Source organism: Pteropus medius, unplaced genomic scaffold, assembly GCF_902729225.1.
Source record: "Pteropus medius unplaced genomic scaffold, Ma_sr-lr_union100, whole genome shotgun sequence".
NCBI lineage: Eukaryota > Metazoa > Chordata > Mammalia > Chiroptera > Pteropodidae > Pteropus > Pteropus medius.
Window position 1 is genome coordinate 11,381,256 of NW_024340701.1, and position 22,095 is coordinate 11,403,350.

The window sequence follows — 22,095 nt, forward strand, 5'->3', positions numbered from 1 at the left end:
ATTTAAGAAACATGTATTGAGTAGTGCTTTGGAGCAAGGATGAGAAAAAGATACTTGTGATAGAACTCCTGCCCTCAAGGAGTTCCCAAGCTAACAGTGGGCCTGCAGTACAAAATGGCAGAAGTTCCCATCTCCACAACGTATAGGTGAGGATAGGCTGAGTTTCTGAGAGGCAGAGTGACATGTTCTATCACATGGTTGGTCAAGATGGCATGGCTTGAATCTGGATCTTTAGGCATCGAATCTTCGATAGTTTCCTAAACTTGTTCCCTTGAGAGGAGGAGTAAGCTCATTTCAACTAGCTCAGATAAAAGTCAGTGACCCAAATGATTTTGGGTAGTCATAGAGTCAAATAATTCTATGATTTCAGATGGAAATAAACATTATGAAGAAAAATAAGGCAAGAATAAGGCTAGTGAGTGACTGGAGGGTACGGAACTGGTAGGATTTTTCTATACCCTGCCACAGAGTGTTTGTGGGTAAAGCTGAGGCTTACAGAACCCTGGTGCTGGGAAGAGATGTAGAAATACCCCTGGGTGCATGGGAGAGACTTCCCCTTCACTATATTATAAAGTTCATCCAAAAACTGTCTCAATCATTCAAATAACTCCTATTGCTTGCTTGTCGGTATCCATTCATATATACATTCATTCACTCATTGGACTTGAATTCATTGAGCACTTATTATGCGCCAATTTTGCATTCTTGAGGGCTGTTGGACCTTTGTCATGAACATGTTTCAGTTAACTGGTTGGCTCACGACAAAAGATGAGTGTTGAGAGATAGTGTTTAGAGATGAGATCATGGAAAGTTTTAGGGATTATGGAGGAGAAAAGCCTTAGGCACTAGGCCAAAGAAAGGACCCCAAATAAGTGTTTCTCATATTGCCCTGACAATTGCTCTCATTTTCTGTGAGTGAGAAAGCATGTGAAAGTCAGTAAAAACTTATGAGTCTCACAAACCTAGTTGAATTCCTGGACTATCTGTATGACCTTGGCTAAGTTACATAGCCCTGTGAGCCTCCATTTCCTTCTAGAAATTAGAATAACCCAGGCCTTGAGGAGCTGCTGTGAGGATTACAAAGAGAGAAAGTTTGTGATATCTTGTCCTTCGTAGGGCTCAACAAACATTAGTTCCCATTCTCTCAGTCCATCATGTGGAGAATGGGCTGGCCATTCCAGGAAAAGGTTGACCACATTTCTCTAGATTCAAGGATCAGAATGTAGAAATAGATGGAACTCAGGAACATTCTCTATACCAGATCCATAATAGAATAGAATAACTAGTTTACACACACACACACCACACACACACACACACATGTATCAGACTAAAATAAAACATGCTACAAATAAGTTTTCCTTTTTCTCACACTTGAGTAAGGGCAGATCACCATCAAAACTGGGTGGTATCAGATCAGACAAATGGTCATCCTTTTGGAAATGACCTCTCCTAATAACCTTATAGCCCAGAATAAGACAATGCTAGAATATAAGCGACAACCTGGGTATAGCATTTTGGATGTTGTACAAAGCATATATACATTATTCAAAACCCATAATAACCCTGGGATGTAAGCAAGGCAAATGTTACTATCCATATTCCCCCAAAAAAAGAATAAGGCTAGTCAGGCTGCCCTTGACTCTCTAAGGCTACTATAACATCAAAGCGGAATAGTGTGGGAAAAAAAATTAAGTTCAACTTATTTGTTTCTATGCCAAAACAACAGTTATTTTTAAAATATATCCTTAAATATAGAACAGAACCCTTAAGTAGACCATCCATCATCCCTAACCTACAAAAATATGGTTATACTTTGATGTATTGGTCAAAATAAATAACATGTTAATTTTATTCTCTTTCATATTCTGAGAAAAAAAAAAAAGGAGAGAAAAAAAAGCAAAACTGATTAGACCCACGTTACCCAGGCCCCTCATGATCTGTAAAGAGTGTACTGGGAATCTGCCAGCTATGCTTAATAGTTCAAAGAGCCTAACTAAAAATTTTATACGCTCTCTCACATAATTAGGCTGCCCAGACTAATTAAAATCACAAATTTTTCTTTTGGCTGGAATTTTGGTAACAGCCAAGATCACAGATTCTGATTGGTCTTTGATGATATCATAGAAATTTTGAGACCTTAAAGCAGGATCATACTGCGACTAGTGCTCCTTGGCCAACTAGCTAAACTCCTAACAGCTAGCACAGTGGCAAGAGACTATGGTCATGAGTACCTTGTCATGAGTCCAGACACTCCAAACCTTCAAGACAGAGAAAACTTTAAGAGGTAAAAGTCCATGCACACAAAGCCAGGTAACGTAAAAAGCGTCCTTGGTGGTTAAAAGCCTGGGAGCCATTGGCTTACCTTTGAGGGCTACAGGTTTTCTAATGGAAGTTAGGGGCCAAGGTGTAAAGGTAGAACACTGATAAGATTTCTTTCCAGTAATGAAGTGAGAGATATTTCTTACAAAAGAGTAAGGAACTCTCTAGGCCCTAATAAAAATACATTATGAGACAATAAACAGGAATTTTATCCTCCACGTGCACGAATATACTTTAAAATGGTATCTCTACCACCTGTCATAGAGTATTAAAATGAGTGCTTTTAAATAAGAGAACAGAGCATATTGGCCCTGCTGTTTACAAGGGTGGAGTAAAGGGAAATGAACACTTTTCACTCTCACTTCCTTTATGAGATTTGCCAACTGAAGTGGCAGAAAATTGCTGAAAAGCACAGACTTTGGAGTCAGAAGATGAGGGTTTGAATCTCAGATCTGCCATTACGTGCTGAGTAGTGCTGGGCACACAGTTGCTTAATATCTTTGAGCTGTGGTTTCCAGCTGAAAAATGAAGACAATATCTGCCTCTCCAAAGGACGTGGTATGGCTGAAAGAGTACTGGATTACAAATCAATGAATCCTTTCCTTCCAGTCCCAGTTCTGCTGTGTACTTGAAGTGCATACTTGGATAACTTGCCTAATTCCTCTAAGCTTTAGTTTTCTCCCCTATGAGTAAATAACACCACTTGTCCTTCCAATCTCACAGGTTGATTTTGAGGATACGGGATAATTCGGGTTTGAAAAAATTATCTTGTAAATGGTAAGCCAAAAATGCTAATGCAAAATCACTATCATATCAATGTAAAACCTAGGCTGCATTGTTTTTGCTCAGATTAAATAGCATTTCAGACCAATCTTCAAGGAACTGTCGTATTTCTTTGCCTGATAAAAGAGAATAAATGGTAAACAGGTTTTTATTCCAGTTACTTAGTAGACCTTGTGGTCACATGCCTCCTGCATGCTGTAGCAGCTCTGTTACTCTGGGTGGTGTTGACTGTACCCATCCTCAGCTCCAGTCAGACAGGACAATCCCATCCCCTGCCATGGTGATTGCTTCTCGGATGTTCTTTAGTTGGCACAGATGATGATGAAGGCTTTTTTCAATAGTGGTGAGGTGAGTCACTCTCTCCACCTGGATGAGAATGAACCACATAACCCTGGGAGCTGCTGGCAGCCACCTTGATATCAGAGAAGAGTTAAACCAGAGCTGAGAAAAACCTCTGAGAAAAAGAGCCATTGCTCTGATGATATCACGATCGTCTAAATTGTGTCCAAAGCTAGTATACTTCTAGGCTTTTCTGTTAGATGAGGCAATACATTTTTTTGAGTTTGATATTTTTTTTTTGTTCTTGCAAGTAAAATAATCTTAAGAAATAGACCATGTAACCTTGAGCAAGTCTCATTAACCCTCTAAACTTTGGTTTCCTGATCTATCATATACAGGGTTGCAGTGAGGTTCAATAGTGCTTGAAAAATGCTTAGTACAGTGCTTGGTACAGAGTAAGCATTTAACAAACTGTGGCTATTTTTATTGTTTGGTGCTCTAGACATTGTGCTAAATGCTTTAATATATCATTTCTCTTAATCATCATGTATGCTCAGTCCTATGAGGTAGGATTTATTATCCCCATTTCGCAAATAAAGAAATGAGGATTAAAAATTTTAAGTGACTTGCCCGGGATCCCATGGCTACCAAGAGGCAGAAATTTCACAGAATATATTACTCACTTTTTTTTTTTTTTATCCTTTGACTAGATGACTGATACTGAGTTTACAGTACTAGTAAAATATCAATTGATACCAATAATGTGCCAAAAACTTGTTAGGTATTGGGAACACAGCAGTAAATATACATGTTCTCTGTGAGTTTAGTTTTAGAGGATACTAGTCTTAAAGACTATCTGTATTACAAGAGAGATTAGACTGAATTTGTGCCTTGGATTTCCTGGCATCATGCTCTTAACGACTGAGCTAACCAGCCAACGACGTCTAAATCCTATGGGCACATAAAAAGCATTAAGTTAAAATGCAGAATATATAGAGGTCATTTCCATATAAAGCTTAAAATATATGTATACATATCACATTTCAATTGCTACTTAACTTCTCCTAAAATCCTGATCTGAAATGTTATGTCTTTCATATTTATTGATGCCATGGGTTTTTTTTAAAATCTTTTTCATATGCACTATAAAGGTATTATCTATATTTTCTCTGCTTTCTGACATGTCAACTTATATGTTTTCTAGGAGTCGGAACAATTAGATGTGAAAATACGATGGAAGAGAAATAGACTAGGGTCTCCACTGCACTATTTTCTTAGGAAATCTACAGGGAAATTTAATGGTGTGTTTTACTGTTTACCTCTAGGTGACATTCTCCAAATGTCTGTACGTGTTATAGAGTGCCTCTGACAGATCTCCAATCACCAGGAGTATAAAGAACAGCTATATGGAGAACAGTTAATCTGAACCTCCTTCTTACAAGTGTTGTCTTGTGTGCAGATCGAGAAATCCCTCACAATCAATCTATAGTAAGCCCTGAAAAATAAAAACTGGCTCTGAATTGGTCTTAACAACTATGTAAACATTTTGTCTAAGAAAATGAAATCCTGTCAGGAAACATCCCAAATGAGAAGTCACAGGTTTTCACGGGCAGAGGTTGAGGTTCCACTTTCCTTTCATGCCTCACCCCAGACTTTTCATGAAAATTTTGATAGAAGGGTCTGAGAGGAAGACCTGGACGATCATCCTGAAGATATATAAAATCAGAGGTATAAGTGACCTCTGATTTTATAATTATGAGATGTTTACCTGTATTGAAGCCACACATGAGGAAGCTAACAAACAACTGAGAACAGAGTTTGTTTCTTGTCTTTGATAGCTTAGTTTTTAGATATCTGAGAGTCGTGGAAATGGACAGATTTGTAGTCTGACAAATCTATCTTTGCGCTTTCTAGCTGAGAGACACTGGGTAGATTCTTTAAACTCTCCTTTAATCTTTGCTTCGTATTGTAAAATGAGAATAATAAAACCTACATTATAGGGTTGTGGACTAAATGGGCTCAGCTCATACTCAATGAAAGATAAGTTTCTTTCTCCTTTAATTCGCTAAGAAACTATTTATTCAATATAATGTGTTTCAAGAAAAAATTTCCTCTTAGGAATATAGCCTAAACATCACAAGACTTCACCAGTTTGAAAGTATAAATAACACATTTTTAACTTATCTCCACATTTATATAATACAATTTCTGAGTGTCACTAGGGATGTGTCTTGTGCTTCTTCCCTCATCTCCTTGTTGATGTTTGCTACCCAGGGAGATCGCCTTAGGGGCAGAACCTTCTCCTGCTTCTTCTGATGCAACCCTCAACAGGTGGTTGCCTTCCCGAAGTACCCAAGGTTCCCAAATCGCAATATCATCAAGGAGCCAAAACGACAAGACTTTCTGTTAGGACTTCAGGGCACCGGAAGCAAACTAAGTCTACAAGGAAATGACCCTCTCTCTCCATTTTGTTTCTCATGTTGTGACTTGGGCCACAAACAGCATTACTTGTACTTCCCTATGAAAACAGATTCTTTAGCTTCTGCTTATGTCATTTTCTTTCATAATCCAGAGTAAAGATCAGGAAGTTCTCTTCCCCAAGGTCCCCCATTCCGCATAATCCACCCCAAGGCAGACCAATTTCTGTAAACAGATGCTTTGGACTATCAATTTCCCAGTTTATCATAACCACCCAGCCTCTGAAATCCAGTTTAGGCTCAGCTAGAACCCGCACTACAATAACGATTAATGCACATCCTGATTTCTCATCCACTAGAGGTGTGCCTTACATATCAAAAACAAGTATGAGACAGAGTAAAATGTGTACTATAAATTTATTCTGTGACATTTTCCTCACTGAAGATATTTTAAAAGATTAAAATACATCAATATTTCGTGAAAAATAAACACTTAGAAGAATTTAGGTAATACCTGTAATATACATGATTTGACCCTGAATATCTACTTTTTTTCATTTCAAACATCATTTTTTTGGAAAAGTAACAAAAATTATAAGGATTGTTGCATTCTTCATATATCCTCTGTCTCATAAATTTCAATTCAGCTGTCAGTTCTTTTCTCAACTATATGTGTTAATAGTATTTGCTTCTGTTTTTGAATGGGATGAATATCCACTTTCTTTTTCTTAAAAGCAATATTTAGGTCTTCTTTCTTTGATTCTTCAAGAAAATGCTTCATGCTGAGTTTGAATAGTAATTGAGGGTCTGGTCCAGAAAGTGGTGGGCAATTACAGATCTCTCTAATTTTGAGAGCCTATAAAGAAAGAATACAATAAAATACAAAAAAGAATACAAAACAAATATACATATATAAATTTATTAAGATTATTCCAGTAATTCTTAATATGCTCTGTGCAAAACAATGAAATATAAGAATACATTCTGGGTTGGTTTTTTTTTTCGAATAAAAGGTATCTTAATTACAACACGTAAAAGAGAACCATAGACAAATTCTTGGTTAATAGTTACATTTTCATGATTTGTTGACATAATAATACACTTGAAAAAAATAACTGTATCTGCAATGACGGCTCAATGTCCCATTAGGAATAAACAAGCCCTCTTGAGAGGTATCTCTTTGGTTTCAGTTGAACTCAAACTGACCCTAAGAACAACCTTTCAGAGATTTTTTTCAAGAAAAAGAAAACAATAGAATATAAATGTCTGAACATACTGAAAGATCTACATAACTGAGACCATCTGTAGTGGAACTCATGCTAATAACCTAGAAAAGTAAATCAAAATCGTGACAATTTTTAACTCTAAGAAAAAAAATGCTGCAAAGAAAGGAAAAGTAATCACAGTGTACTACATGGCTCAGCTGTGACTGGTATTTACAGTTTTTAGAACACCGAATCTTGCTCTAACCCAAAATCACGGTTTAACCATACAGGGAAGGGGAAGAGCTGGATGCATGTGTGTGCGTGCACAGGGTATGACAGTGATAAGAGCTTAATTCTCATTCTCTATAGGGGAAAGTAAAAACAGAAAACGCCTAAGTTAGGAAGAGGCAATATAAGCATGTTATACAGAAATGAGGGGAAATACCAAACAAATAATTTAAGAGAGTTGTAAATGGTTACCCTTGAAATCGAGGGCAGGGTAAGGGAACTGCTGCTTTACATTAACTAGCCTTAGAGAATGATGTGATTTTTTAAAGTAGGTACATGGATGACTTTAAGACATAAAAGCTAAAATATTTTCTTTAGGAAAAAAGTCTTAATATCAAAAGAGTTTTAAAAGAGAAAGACATTTAGGGGGGAAAAAAAACTAGTTTCCTTTTGTACTACCTCTAACTTTTTGACAGTGATTCATGTTAAGAAAAGTAAATAAAGCAAGGAAGGGGCCAGTGTTTGGGGGAGTGGTAAAATTTTAGAAAGACTGATGCCCAGCAAGTTCTCACTGATAAAATGACTTTCGGGAATAGTTGTAGAAGACCTGAAGACGTGAGGAAAGAGGTAATGTGGGTACCTAGAAGTAGAGCATTCCAACAAGCAGCAGCAAGTACAAGGACCTGAGATGGGAGTATGCCTAGAGTATTCTGGAATAGTGAGGAAGCCACTACATAACTGGGTAGGAGCCAGTTATGTAGGATCTCTTAGGACATCATAAGGATTTTAGGTTTTACTCTGAGTAGGCCTACCCCAGATAACTGTGGGGTCCCTGGCAAGAATGCAAATGGAGGCTCAGATATTGTGTGTTTAAATATCTAAAAGCTGTAAGTAAAGCTAATAAACTACTGCATAAAATATGTTCTATTCTCCCACTCTGAGGAATACACATTCAAAATTACTCTGAAGGCTACGTACAAAATAAGAATTCTGGAATTTCGGAATGTCTAAGGTTGTGGGGAGACCAGCTCTTATCTCTGGCCTGCTGCAATATCATCAAGCACTAAGAAATGAGCTATCAAGCTATGAAAAGACAGGGAGGCGCCTTCAGTGGGAAAAAAAAAAAAGAAAGCAAATCTCAAGAGGCTACATAGTGTATGACTCCAACTACAAGGCACTGGAAAAGGCAAAACTATGGAGACAGTAAAAAGATCAGTGGTTGCCACAGGTTATGGGAGACAGGGAGATGAAGAGGCAGAGCATAGAGTATTTTTAGGGCAATGAAAACTACATGGTACTGTAATGGTGAATACATGTTATTATACATTTGTCAAAACCCATACACGAATGTACAACATAAGAGTGAACCCTAATCTAAACTATACTTCGGGTGATAATGATGGGTCAGTGTAGTTTCATCTACTGTAACAGATGTACCACTCTGGTGCAGTATTTTCATAGAGGGGGAGGCAGGAGGTATATGGAAAATCTCTGTACCTTCCATTCAATTTTGCTGTGATACTAAAATTGCTCTTAAAAATAAAGTCTTTAAAAAAAAAATAAGCTGGCATGGTAAAAAGGCTTAGGAAAAAAGGAATTAGAATCTGCTTTTGTTGTTTTGTTTTTAATGCTTTTGCACTACATGCTTTTGTACTAATGTTTTTCTGTACCACATTTTACGATCCTCGCGTAAATCTTTTACAGAATAAATGTACTTTGAAGATGTCTGAGCTACATTAATTGCTATAAAAACTATGTATTCTTCACAAAGGCTTTCTATTAATATCTCTTCATGTGTGAACTGTTTCTCTCCTCGAACTATCATTCAAGCAGAATCCTGTTATGGACCAAATACATTTCTATCAAATCTTAATCTATTTTGCATAGTAAGATTTTATCAGACATGTTGGTAAAATATTTTTTAATTTACTTTCCTTTTAACATTTATTTTATTACATATCAAGGTGTCAACATCTTTTATTTTTATAAATTCAAATCTATCCCAATAAATATACCTTCATCTCTTTAAAAGTGAGCAACATTTTCTCACTGTACAGCTAGAATATGCCTTTCCATTTCTTTTACCTTGTTTTCTGTGCTTAATGCACTGCACGTAATAGGTGCTTAAATGTGTGCTGAATTTTAAACATTTATAGAACACAAGTTATGAATAAATCGTTATGACAAATGTCATAGGGAAAACACTCTTTAAAAGTTTATAGTCTAAGAGAATGCAGAGATGTACTCCAATAACAATATAAAGTTCTAAGATCCCAAAGACTTGAAGTTAAATATGGAATTAGGCAGCCTAAAGATCCCAACTAGAGTGAAAGGGACTAGCATTTACTGTTTACTTTCTATGTACCTTGCACTGTGCCAGGTATTTTACAAAATGTTACCTAAACTGATGCTATCATATGAATCACTTTTGAAATGTTGGTGTTGGTATAGAACACTTATCACTAAAGTGTCTCATAAGGGAGTGAAGGAAAGAGGGAAGGAGGCAGGACCTTACCAACACAAACACACAAGTACTACATAAAACACCCAGGAGAGCGTGCTATCCTGATTTTACAGATGAAGAAAACTGAAGGTTAGGTTAGGTAACTTCCTCGAAGTTGGGTGGCTGGGTCAGAACTAAAACCCAAGACTCCTAAGACCACTACTATTTTTATACTACTTCCTAAGAGTATACTTTCCCATTACCAACTATTAATTTGCCACATGTTAAATTTCTATGAAGGAGCAGAACTGCTATTCAATTAGTTGCCCATTTTTCCTATTTTTAACCCTATAATACACTACTGATCTTTCCTATTTGTTACACATCATGCAATCACTTAACAAACATTGACTGTGCATTTCAGAAACTGTCACATGCACTAAGGATACAGCAGTGAACAGCAGCCTGACAATCTAGGAAGGAGACAATAAACAACTGAACAAAATAATTTAGTAAAGTAGATGAAGAAATTAAACTGTGAACTGTGGTAGCAGATAATAACTGCATGGAAGAGAGGCTATTTGAGATTGGGGGATCAGGGAAAGCCTTCCCAGGGAGGTGACATTTGGGTAAAGAGCTGAGGAAAGAATGTTCCGGGAAGAGAAATCAACAAGTAGAGGAGTTGTAAGAAGGAAACAAGCTCGAGGTGAAACCGCTGGAATCAAAGGAAACCTGGGGGAGAGTGACATGTGAAAAAGCTGGAGAAGTAGGCAGTGGCCAAATTATATGATTTAAAGACTGGGTAAGAGTTTGGGGTTTTGTTCTAAATTAAATGAGAAGCCACTGAAAGGTTTTAAGTAGGAAAATGACATTAAAAAGGTTGCCTGGCTACTGTATTGAAAATGGATTGTTAGGGGTTAAAGTGAAAAATGGAACAGGAAGATTAAAATAGGCGATGACCGTACTGATGCAGGGAGAGATGATGGTGACTTTTATTAGGGTAGCAGCAGTGTTGATGGAAAAGGGAACAGATGCCTGATGCCTTGTGGTGGCAGTTGGCAAGATATTTCTGTGAGCAGGATATAGAGGAAAGGGAAAGGGAAGAATCAAAGATAAGTCCTAAATTTCCTCCTCTGTTTATTAAAACAGGGAGTGTTGTTTTTTTTTATCATGCTACTCATGTATCTGAGGATAATTTAGTTGCTTATAATAGTTATTGTTAAATAATATTGCACTATCTGCTGGTTAATGACCCTAGTTTATAAATTCTTTTAAAGGTGTTGCTCTTACCAAATTGTCAAAATAAAGTCATTTATGACCATAAAATAAATCAGATAATTAACATTGTCCCTTTTTATTTTTTAAAGCTAGAATTATTCTTTGAATAACTGTACTTTGAACTTTTGGAAAAATTTGCCAAAGTAAATCGTCAGTGCTAGGTGCCCGAGATTCTCTTTGCTAATTTGATATAACTCTTTGGGTTTCGAATACAGTGCTATTATTTATTTAAATTATGCCTTACCTCTCTTTTCAAGTTAATTTGAGAAGGTTCATTCTAGTTATAGTTTCTACTTCTAGCTGCAGCTACTTTGGTAATTGTCACACACATGCTCACACTCATGCACACACTCTAATTACTTCTGATTTTGACCTGGGCTATTAACATCACCTAACTAAAAATATTCACCCAAATATTTTGGTTTTCTTATATGATAGTTATTGTAGCTTTTCTCCCAATCCTATTGACATTTTATTTTCTAACTAATCCAATGATTTTCTCTTTGACTAAATTTCCCAAAGAACCAACTATTATAATTTGCTTATTTCTGCTTAGTTTTATTAACTGTATATTCCCTGTCTGGGCACATTACATTTCTCTATTTCTTTTCTCTTTTTCTTTCTTACTAATATAGACATTTAACTTTACTTACATATAGCTTTGACAGTAACCAATGAAAATATAACATCATTACAAAATTTCTTGATTTTAAGGCATGCTCTTAATTGTTGAAAGACTTCTCTCTTGCCTTATACATACGCAATTTTATTTTAATTTCCATGTAGCCATCATATTTTAATTTTTGTTATATTAATTTTAATGTATCGTATCCTGACAATTTGAACCATAACATTTTATAAGTATACATGTTTTCGTCCAAGTTATATAACCAGTATTTTTATGAAAGATGTGCATTTGAAAAGAAAATAAACATTTTTTCTAGCAGTTAGTTTCTTCTTTCAGTTAAATATTTTTGTACTATTTATTCAATTCTTTGTTAATTCCTTATTTGAACTGTGGTTTTCTAAGAATAGCAGGGTGCAAGCTATAATTAAAATTATGTATAAACACTCTAAATATTTTATCTAATTCTTAATGACCAGTGGATTGTGAAAAGAGCACTGTTGCTACTGAGTCCTTCACTGACGTGTTGTACGTGTTTCACTTATTTAGGGGTCTTCTATCCTAAAAGAAAGAAAAGTTGGTTTGACTAGATACCATACCAAAGTGTATTAGTGTATTTGTTCCATTGCTTTTGGTTTATTTCTTTTGTTTTGTTTCTTTCCACCTAAACTCTTACATGTCTCCAAAGCTTGAAAAGTAAGATCCAAAGTCATTCTCATTTTTACATTTTTAAATTTTCCCTTTATACCTTGGCATCTTCTAGGAACCTATCTCTACAATAAATATTAAACATTTGATAAATTTAAATATCAAGGTATCATCATTTCAGGGCTTTTTATGCATGATGCTCTGAGATTCTTCGAAAAACCCATCTTGAGAAATATTATCTAAATCAAAAATGTAGTATAGAAACCATAGTCACAGAAATGAAGACATGAATGAACTGGTCTTTACTGTTAACATGCAGCTTGGATTTCCTTGCATCTTTTCAATATTCTTCCATTTTTTAGACAGTCTTTTACCTTTGGGTATTTTAATTTGTGCTGTTTCTCTACCTCCAGCATCAATGAGTCTTTGGGGCATCAATTCTGCTCTTTACAGCCTCCAATGAAAGTTGCACAGCTTCTGCTGTATTCACAAGTTTTGCAATTTTCTAAAATGAACGTGTCTTATAAAGTCATTCTTTCTTCTGTCACCTTCAATGTAATTCACTTAGGCTTCCCATGTCAGCTTCAGATGGGGATGCCTTTGTGGTTCTCATCACCTAGGCTGTCCTCTCAAATGAAGTAAAACTTTCAAATCAGACCAGAGATCTGAGATGTGGTTTTGTTATTTAGATTTTCTACTCTTTGAAGCTTAGGTTACTGGAGGAAAATGGGCATTTCAGAGGCTTTGCTCTTTTGTTGTTATTGCTGTATTTAGTTTAGATGAGGATCCTTGTGGTGTTATTAGTTAAGGACACTCAGACACTAAATAAGTCTTTTAAGTACAATTACCGATGATCAACTTTTCTTTATTTTCAACTCTTATGCACTCATTGTTCTGATTTTTTAAAATTCTATCTTACCTACTTCTTAAACCTACTCTTTGAATAGGAGGAAAATGTGGCTGCAACATCTTTTATTACATTAGAACTGATTTGGCTGGTCTGAGTTCCTTCATCATCATTCTACACAGATTCCTCCCGAAGACACACATTCAGGTTGACCTTTTGAGACAGAGGAGGAAGACAGTCGTAAAAACTTCTCAGGCAGCTGAAGAACTGGATATTTGCAGAGTGGAAAATCACTCCACGATAACTTGCTGGCCATAAGAGGGAAAACCACATTTCCGAAAGACAGGTTAGCTCATCGCCATCCAAATCCACTGACTGCACACTAAACACGGAGCAACCAGATTAAAAGAATCCTGAAGTGATGCGATACGAAGCATAGCTGCATCATTTAAAAAATATTCTTGCCAAAATTTAACTACCATTTATAGGCATACAGAGAAACAAGTTAGAGGAAAACTCAAAGAAGCAATCCGATAAATCTAGAATGTGGGACTAGATTTATTCAACAAGTCAATGACATGTATAAAAATAAACAAAACAAAGTGGTAGGGGCACTATTCCAATGTCAGAGACTTCAGGGACACAGCAACCAAATGCACTGTATGTGTTACTCATGGATCGTGATTTGAACGAACCAATTACTAAACTATATTTTAAGACAGAAAACTGAATATGGATAGCTATTTAATTTTATTAAGGGATTACTATTAATTTTCTTAGATATGATAATAGAAGAAAATGACACTACTTTCGAAACTGCATATTGAAGTAATTAGAAGAAAAAGCCCTCAAGTCTGGGATTTGCATTAAAATACTTCTGAGAAAAAAATAAGAGAAAGGAAAGAAGACGCCAAGTATACAAAAAGGTTGATACTACTGAATGTGAATGAAAGATGGGAGTTCATTAAATTATTCAAATTATTCTCTACCTTTACATGTGTTTTTAAAAATTTATAATAAAAAGTAAAACTAAAACAATTTTTCTTAAAAAAATTTTTTTTCTCATTTTAGCATTTCTGTGACCCTATCCTTGATTTTACATCTATACCTTTAGATAGCTCTAAATGGCTCATGAAAAGTTTAAATGTTCCTCCTAAAAAAATGAAACCAGTCCCTTTACACACCCCCCTCTATTTCCGACTCTTTTCCTTAATGTCTGAAGGCAAGCATTCACTTTTTCAAAAAGCCTAGGAGTTTAACATCAGTAATCTCAATCCTAGAACTCACTAGAAGCAGATTTAATAGAAATTAATGAGAATCTCATAGGTTATCACTTTAAGAGAAAGAAAAAAAATACAAAGATAATGACTATGTTGCTGCCTAAAAATAACAAAACAAAAACTTCTGTTTACATATTGGTCTGACAGGATGATTTGATCTGATACCTTTACTTGAAAGGCAAATGGATGACAACAGAAAATAAAAACAGAGAAAACTGTGAAAGGCTTTGATACGGGCAAAAATATCATTGGGTGCCTTGTCAAGGGTAGCCTTGGATGTTATCTCTGCCTTTCATGGCCTTACAGCTATTTTACAACTCTGTAAGTTGTAGAAAACTAGTAACAATGCCAACCATACTTGTCAATGGAAAAGGAAATGAATGAACTGTGCCTGGTGAAGTGGAACTGATTGTTGCCTTATGAATGGATCGCTTTTGCACCTATTTCAGCATTACTTATTGCCTATATATATATTTGTAGTTCTTAAATTCTCCTTTGACCTACTTGTAATATATTACTGGCTCCCTTGTTAATAAGTTAAATAAAATCTCAGATATGGTTTATTTTATATTTGTTGAAGTCATGATTTTTACCTTTTAAATTTCCTCTAATTCATTTCATTTCCTTTCAAAAACTGCAGTGGAAATTGAAGTCTGACTAGTTTATGAAGTAGTCTAAAATAAGTACAAATAACTAAAATTTTTAAATACATAAATACATAATTTTTAACTTTTATGTATTTTATAAATACATAAAAGTTAAAAATTAAGGCCATCTTCACATAGGTCAATTGTCCTCTGAAATGAAAATAGTAAGGAAAACTTTTCAGATAAAATTGTATAACCAACCACTCGTAACATATGTGAATGATGTATTAAGAAATGGCTACTTTTATTCCCAGTAACAACGAGTTTAGCAAACAACTACTGATACATATCAGGATTCTTTTAGGCACTACATATCGAGTAAAACTACAATTACTCATAAAAACTTAAGTTTAAAAAAGAAAAAGAAAACAGGAAAAAAATTAATGCCAGAGAAGCTCCATGATTAGATTAAAAGCTTCCTTTGGAATCAGAAACCAAGACATTTCAAGGGGAGAAAAAAATCACCTCCATTTTCTAAACATGTTTTTCTAAAAATATCATTGCTTTTCTCCCCTTTCCCCTTAAAAGCAATTTTTTCTAATAGCCCATTCATTTCAGCCTCAAGTAGATACACATTACATGCACCATAATATTTTTTTAAGGTTTTAGACAATGTTACTGTCAGGCTGCCTGGCTTTATATGATTCAGAGGCCAATTCAATTACAGTAGTTGCTATGATATTTGCCTTTTCCTCAACACTTTCCATGTCAGACAAAATGAAATTCTGTAAGGTGAGCAGTGTATGTTTGCATACATTGGCCAACAACGACATTTCACTTCAATGTTAAACACTCTCATATTTTCTACTCATGATTTATGTATTTACTTTGTCCAATTATAAATGCATAAGAATGATTTACACATAAGTTCAAAGCCCCCAGCTTCCTGAAAGTTTAAAGAATTCAAAGCAAATGAGAAGAAAATGAATGCATTTACAACCTGCCACTAAGTGATTCTGACACTAAAAAGTAAATACAAACATCAAGATTTAATAAACAGTTTACAAATAAAGTTGACACTGAAAGTTCTAAGAATATTAAAAATAAATCCTATTTGAAATTATATTATTATTATAATAATGTAACCCCCAACTAAGTCCAAATTAAATGTTTTTCCTATATATTCTATCATTCTTCATCCCCTTTGCCCTCCTCCCCCAAGGAAAAGAAAGGATGACGTACAAGAGAGTTGGTGAGAGTAGAAAATAAAAAATTCAGTCTAAATGCCTTCAGTTGTAAAATAAATCTTTCAAGTGAATCTCTACCCTAGGTTCTCATACAATTTCCCTTATTCACAACTATTCATATTTTATAATAATCCTTATAGAAATAAAGTTAAATAATGTATCTCACTCAAGGACAGTTTATGGTATACGCAAATTTAAAGTCTGAACAGTATAACTATAATTGTAAAACTGTCATGCTATTAAACGTCAACAGGTTGATATAACATCTGTTCTTCATTTTTTCACCCAAGTTGTTATGGTAACCAAAATATGTGGGATATGTGTTTCCTAAATTTAACTGATTATTTCAAGTAAATAAAATTATAACATATCATCTTATTAACTACAAATAATATTATTACTACAACCCTATACTTATCTTTTTTAAATGCTAGTGGATCACAGGATTATATTTAATTAGGCATTTGCACATGCTTTCTCTCTGAATTTACCTTAAAAAAATAGCAAGAGCATATTTTTGTCTATTCTGGGGGCATTTTCTTGGTTTAAAAAACAAAACAAAAAAAGGGAGCTAGTTTATTTTCTAAACATATACTATACTAAAATACTGCAAAATTATATGATTATACTAACTTGTAGGAGCTGTAGATCATCTCTTTTGTAAATCAGATTCTGTTACTCCTATAGTCCTCTGCGGAAAACCTTCCACTGGTGTTGCACACGGGGTGACAAGACCTGTACCTTTCACTGTCTCTTGCTCACTCTATTCCAGCCGTATTGGTTTCCTTGCTGTTCCTCAAATAAACCAGGCTCACTCCTGCCTAAGAGCCTTGTACTTACTATTCCCTCTGCTGGGAAGGTTCTTCCCTCAAGGTAACCACATGGCTGACTCACTTATTTCAAGCCTTTGTTCAAATACCATCTTCTCAGTGAAACTTTCTCTGATCAACCCATTTTCAAACCAGCTATTCTAGCACTTCTACCATCTCTGCCCACACGTTACAGATTTGCTATGGACTGAACTGAGTCCTCCAGAGACTTCATATGTAAAAGCCATAACCCTCACTGTATTTGGAGATGGAGCCTTTGGGTAATAAGGGCCTTCATGATGGGACCGCTGCCCTCATAGGAATAAGAGACACCAGAGAGCTTACTCTCTCTACCATGTGAGGACACACAAGAAGGCAGCCATCTGCAAGCCTGAAAAGGAGACTGCACCAGAAATCAGTTGGAACCTTAATATTAGACTTTAAGCCTTAGGAATTATGAAAAAATTAATTCCTGTTGCTTAAGCTGGAAACTTGATCTTGGACTTCTAGCCTTTAGAACTGTGAAGAAATGAATTTCTGTTGCTTAACTCACCCAGTCTATGGTATTTTGTTACGGCAGCCCAAGCTGACTATTACATTGTTCCTTTATATTCCTCCCTAACTCTTATTATTGATTAATAAGTATCAGTGATTTATTCTATACATTATTAATTTATTGTATTTCTTGTCTGTCTCTCTTTACTGCAGAATAAGTTTCAAAAGGGCAGAGTTTTTTTGTCTATTTTGTTCACAGCACATACAATACCAACAATCTGGCACATAAATGGTAATCAATAAATATTTGTTAAATTTAGCATCAAGTATAGTTTTAAAACATCTTAAATGCTGATATGCTATAAGAAATAATACATTTCTGTGATGATACCCAAGGAATAAAATTAGATATAAAAATATATAATCTTTAGTAAGTTACATTTAAAAAGATCAAAATTACTAATATTTATGTTCTCATAGAACCAAAGAATCTTACTTTCCTGATTTTCTTGATCATTTCTTCTCCTATGAATCGGATCTACTACAAAATGTCTTCCTCCTACCAATTAAATATGGAAACCACCTAATACTGTTAACTCTATTTGGGATCTTTTTCTTTGCTTACTTCCTAAGTGAACTCATCCACTCTCACTGCTTCAGCTATCACTGTTTAGGGGGTGACTCTGAAATCCTCATCTCTGAACTCGATTTCTCTGTGCTCTGGTGCTGTATTCCCAACTACCTATGAGATACATATCACTTCAGGCATATTGTAAGAAATGTCAAAGAACAGGCGAATTAGGAATAATATAACACTGTACTCACTTAAGTAGAAAAAAAATCTTAAATAAAATCAAACAAAAAAATGTAGTTTTTAGTAGTGTATAGACTCACACAATTCTATATACTGCCTGAGGATTTGCTTTCTTTCATTATAGAAATTAGACCTATTGATAGTAGGAAATTCCAATCTCTGAATTATGACTATTATTCTAATTAACAATATGCTCTTACACTATCAGTTTCACTTCAACCACTGAATTATTCCCAATATTGTAGTAGAGTTTTATTACCTTCTAACTGAATTTAATCACTCGGGGCGGGGGGGCGGAATATAAGAATATAAGGTTTTCAATTTAAGTTTCTGAACTAGGATAGATATTTTTAGAAGAAAAATAGCTCCCAATGTTTTTCTTCATCATTGGCTCCTAAATAACATATTTATTTCTTTGTTGTTTGTCTTCATACTCACTAATCAATTCATTAATTTTTTAAAGACTTCTTAAAAGCACATTTTTTACTTCTCTAAAGACTCTTAGTTATCTTCAATGATAAAATGACAACTGAGAATTTAGATGAAGCTTCAGATGAAAATTGGCTAAAATTCATTATGCAATATAAGCAAACCATATATTTTTAGAGTTTCACTGAACAAAAATAAAAACAAAGGGAATTCTAAGAGAAAGCCATGTAGCTATAGCTTTAAAGACTGGCTAACCCTCCTATGGTGGTATAAGTTCCCTAGGTCTTGGGTAGCACTAAGAAGGCTCTTAGGGATCTTCAGCACAAATCAGTTACTGATGAAACACATACTGTCCCAGTCCTATGTTGCACTTTTAAGATGAATGATTACACATTTTAGCAAGTAAATTTCACTGCTGTTTTTTTCTCAAATATTTTTTCTTCAAATTAAGAGTATAAATAAAATAGTTTTAGGATAGTTCTTAAGAACCCATGTCTGGCTGTCCATGCTCATGAAAGGTTCAAAGTATGCCCAAACTATCACTAAATCCTGTCAATCATTCCTTTCTAAATATATCCAAAATCTGACCACTTCTTTCCCTCTATTCTGCCTCTATAATCTCCTAACAGGATTATTGCCCAGAGCCTCCTAAATAGTCTTCCTAATCCCACCCTAGCCCCACTATAGTCCATTCTCTACATAGGAGACCCCGTGATCACTATAAATCATTCCTCTGTTCAAAATCTTCTACTAGCTTCCCATAACTGCTGAAATAAATGTCAAGTCCTTACAACAGTTTAGAAGACCCTTCATGGTCTTGTCCCCCTACACCTCAACCATTCTTGCCTTCCTATACTCATTCAGCCCCAGCATCTTCTTGCTATTCCTTGAACACACCAAACATATTCTCAATTCAGGTCCTATGCACTTGCTGCTTCCTTCGCCTGAAAGACTTCCTATATCCACAGGACTTGCTCTCTTGCTTCTTTCCAGATTCTGTTCAGTGAGACCTTCTCTAAAAAATGAACATATAAGCTAGTACGTTTTTTCTGCTACTCAGCCCACTCTACTACCTTTAACTGGTTTTATTTTTCCTCAATGGGCTTACCACTGCTTTACAAACTATATGTATGTTTATTATTTGAATTACCTAATGAGAATGTTAGTTCCAAGAAAGGAGAGACTGTTTTGTTCCTTGCTCTTTCCCCAGTAATGAAATACAGAATGGTAGACTATCAATGAATATCAATATTAATCACAAAAATGAATGAATGAACCTCATGGTAGTTTCTTATCCAAAACTAGATGCAGGCTATTCCTTCAAATTGCATACTACTATAAATCATATTTCTTGTTGTATTATCATTTTGTACTTATCTTAGCATCCTGGAAATATCAAGAACCATGTTTTACTTTTCTTTGTATTCCCTGTATCAACCATTATTTCTTTCTTATAACAGGTACTCAATATTTGTTAAGCTAAATTTGAAGACATACTGAAAGATATTTTTATAATACCCTGGATCTGTTGTGTTATCCTTTAGCAAACAGCCCAATTCCAATTCCTAAACTGCTAAAGACTGTTCTGCTTTTATAACCAAACAGCAAATTTAATGCAAGTGAGACAGAAGAGAATGTGTAACCTGCCTTGGAGATATCTGATATCCATTTTGTACTGCTGTGAATACTGCAGAAAGTATTTTAAATGATGTTAACAAATCAAAAGATTTTTATAAGATAATGAAAACTACTTGATAGAAAGCTGCTTCAACTTGATTCATTACTGAATACTACAAAAAAAAAAAAAAAAAAATAGGGCCACACAGCACATGCTTTACTTTATCTTTATAAAGAAATAAATGACCGGAAAGCAAATTAATATCAAGAGATTTTTTTCCTAAGAAAAACTCCAGCATCACTATTGGAATTATACCCACTTGACCCAAAATTCTTGCATAACTCGTTAATTGTTTTTTTTTTTAACAATAAGCTTAAATCACCAAGAAATGATTAAATTATGACCAATATATTAAAAAAAAATGCCTTGAGTTTTAAACTTTCACCACATCCGTTAAAATTTTAAAATATGATACTAAAAAGGTTAAACCTTCATCATCAAGAAAAGTCAACTCACTACAATTTGTTCCCCAAGACTTGTGGACAAAAGGATTTTACTTTTCAGCCAAGTACTATGAAAACTGACAATCCATAATTGCAGTGATCAAAATAGCAACAAGCTAGAATTCTCCTTTTCTAAGCACAAAAAGTCACAGCATTCAAAATAAATAATGTGGTAAAAATAAGGTCTTGCCTTATACTGTGTTAGCTCACCTCAGGTATGAGTCTATCCAAGTGCTCCGCTCTGTTTCCATGAGAAGGATGTGTGGATAACCATTCTGGCAACTTGGGAGAACCAGAGAGGCCATCTATAAATTCCATCTGCTGCCAAAACACTGAACTTGATCTGACGTCCACACAGGCCTAAAACCAATATGACTTTCGTTATGAGGACACTTTTTTTACATTTATCTTTATGTCATTACATGTTTAAAAAAATATTTTCTATCATTCTAATAAGTAGAATATGTTCATTGCTTTAAAAATAAATTTAAAGAATATGGTATTATATAACTTAAAGGAGAATATCCACCCTCTTCCTTGCCTCAACTTCTACACAATATCTACAATAATACCACTCCTGAAGATAACCCAGTGTTTTCAGTATGGATATTAAAAACATGTATTAAAGGCAAAAATCTTCCAAATTAATATATTCTATGTTTTTATAAAAATAAGGTTTAAAAATCTAATCTGTTAATAGACTGTATTAAAGAAATTTTATTTTTAACTTATACCACTAGATTAGAAAACTTCAAATAAACATGAAGACTTGTATTTTAATATGGCCATCAAATCACCTATTTTTCCTCAATGTATGTGCTGAAGAACATATTTAAGTCATTCAAAATACCTTATAAAAGTATGTCTTTTTTAAAAAATAGGATATATAGATCTTGAGTACATGTATGTACAATTCCATCATGTACGTATATGCATATTTTATATGCATAGGACATTTCTGGAAAGCTATGTACAAAACTGTTAATAGTAGCTGTCCTAAGAATATAACGGGTGTTTCATGGTAGAAAAAGAGCAAGATTTTTACTTTTAAACTATATTAATGTATATTATTTATATAATAAAAATTATTTCTGAATCCTGTATAAAATGATTTAAATATTATTATAAGCCTGTTCAATTTATTCACATTACTTAACTTACACTTTAAGAAATGAGACTGGAAAAAAAGTTGTCATATTTCTCAACCAGCTTACTTTCGATTAAATCTATTAAGAAAA

At 34.5% G+C, this 22,095-nt stretch overlaps 1 protein-coding gene across 7 annotated transcripts in view; it reads right to left on the reverse strand.

The window, feature by feature from the left end:
- Positions 1-6,199: 6,199 nt before the first annotated feature.
- The window catches only part of OMA1 (OMA1 zinc metallopeptidase), a 61,552-nt gene continuing 45,656 nt past the window's right edge, over positions 6,200-22,095 (reverse strand). For 5 of the 7 annotated variants that reach the window (XM_039887417.1, XM_039887446.1, XM_039887455.1 and 2 more), the window contains exons 8-9: positions 21,068-21,217; positions 6,200-6,657 (exon numbers count right to left, since the gene is read on the reverse strand). In XM_039887417.1, coding sequence (XP_039743351.1) covers positions 6,445-6,657; positions 21,068-21,217 — 363 coding nt within the window. In that variant the 3' untranslated portion in view covers positions 6,200-6,444. Of the gene's footprint in view, positions 6,658-6,706; positions 13,289-13,442; positions 13,458-18,983; positions 18,987-19,273; positions 19,279-21,067; positions 21,218-22,095 lie in introns of those variants that run through there. The other 2 variants (XM_039887474.1, XM_039887464.1) reach the window with 2 other exon arrangements.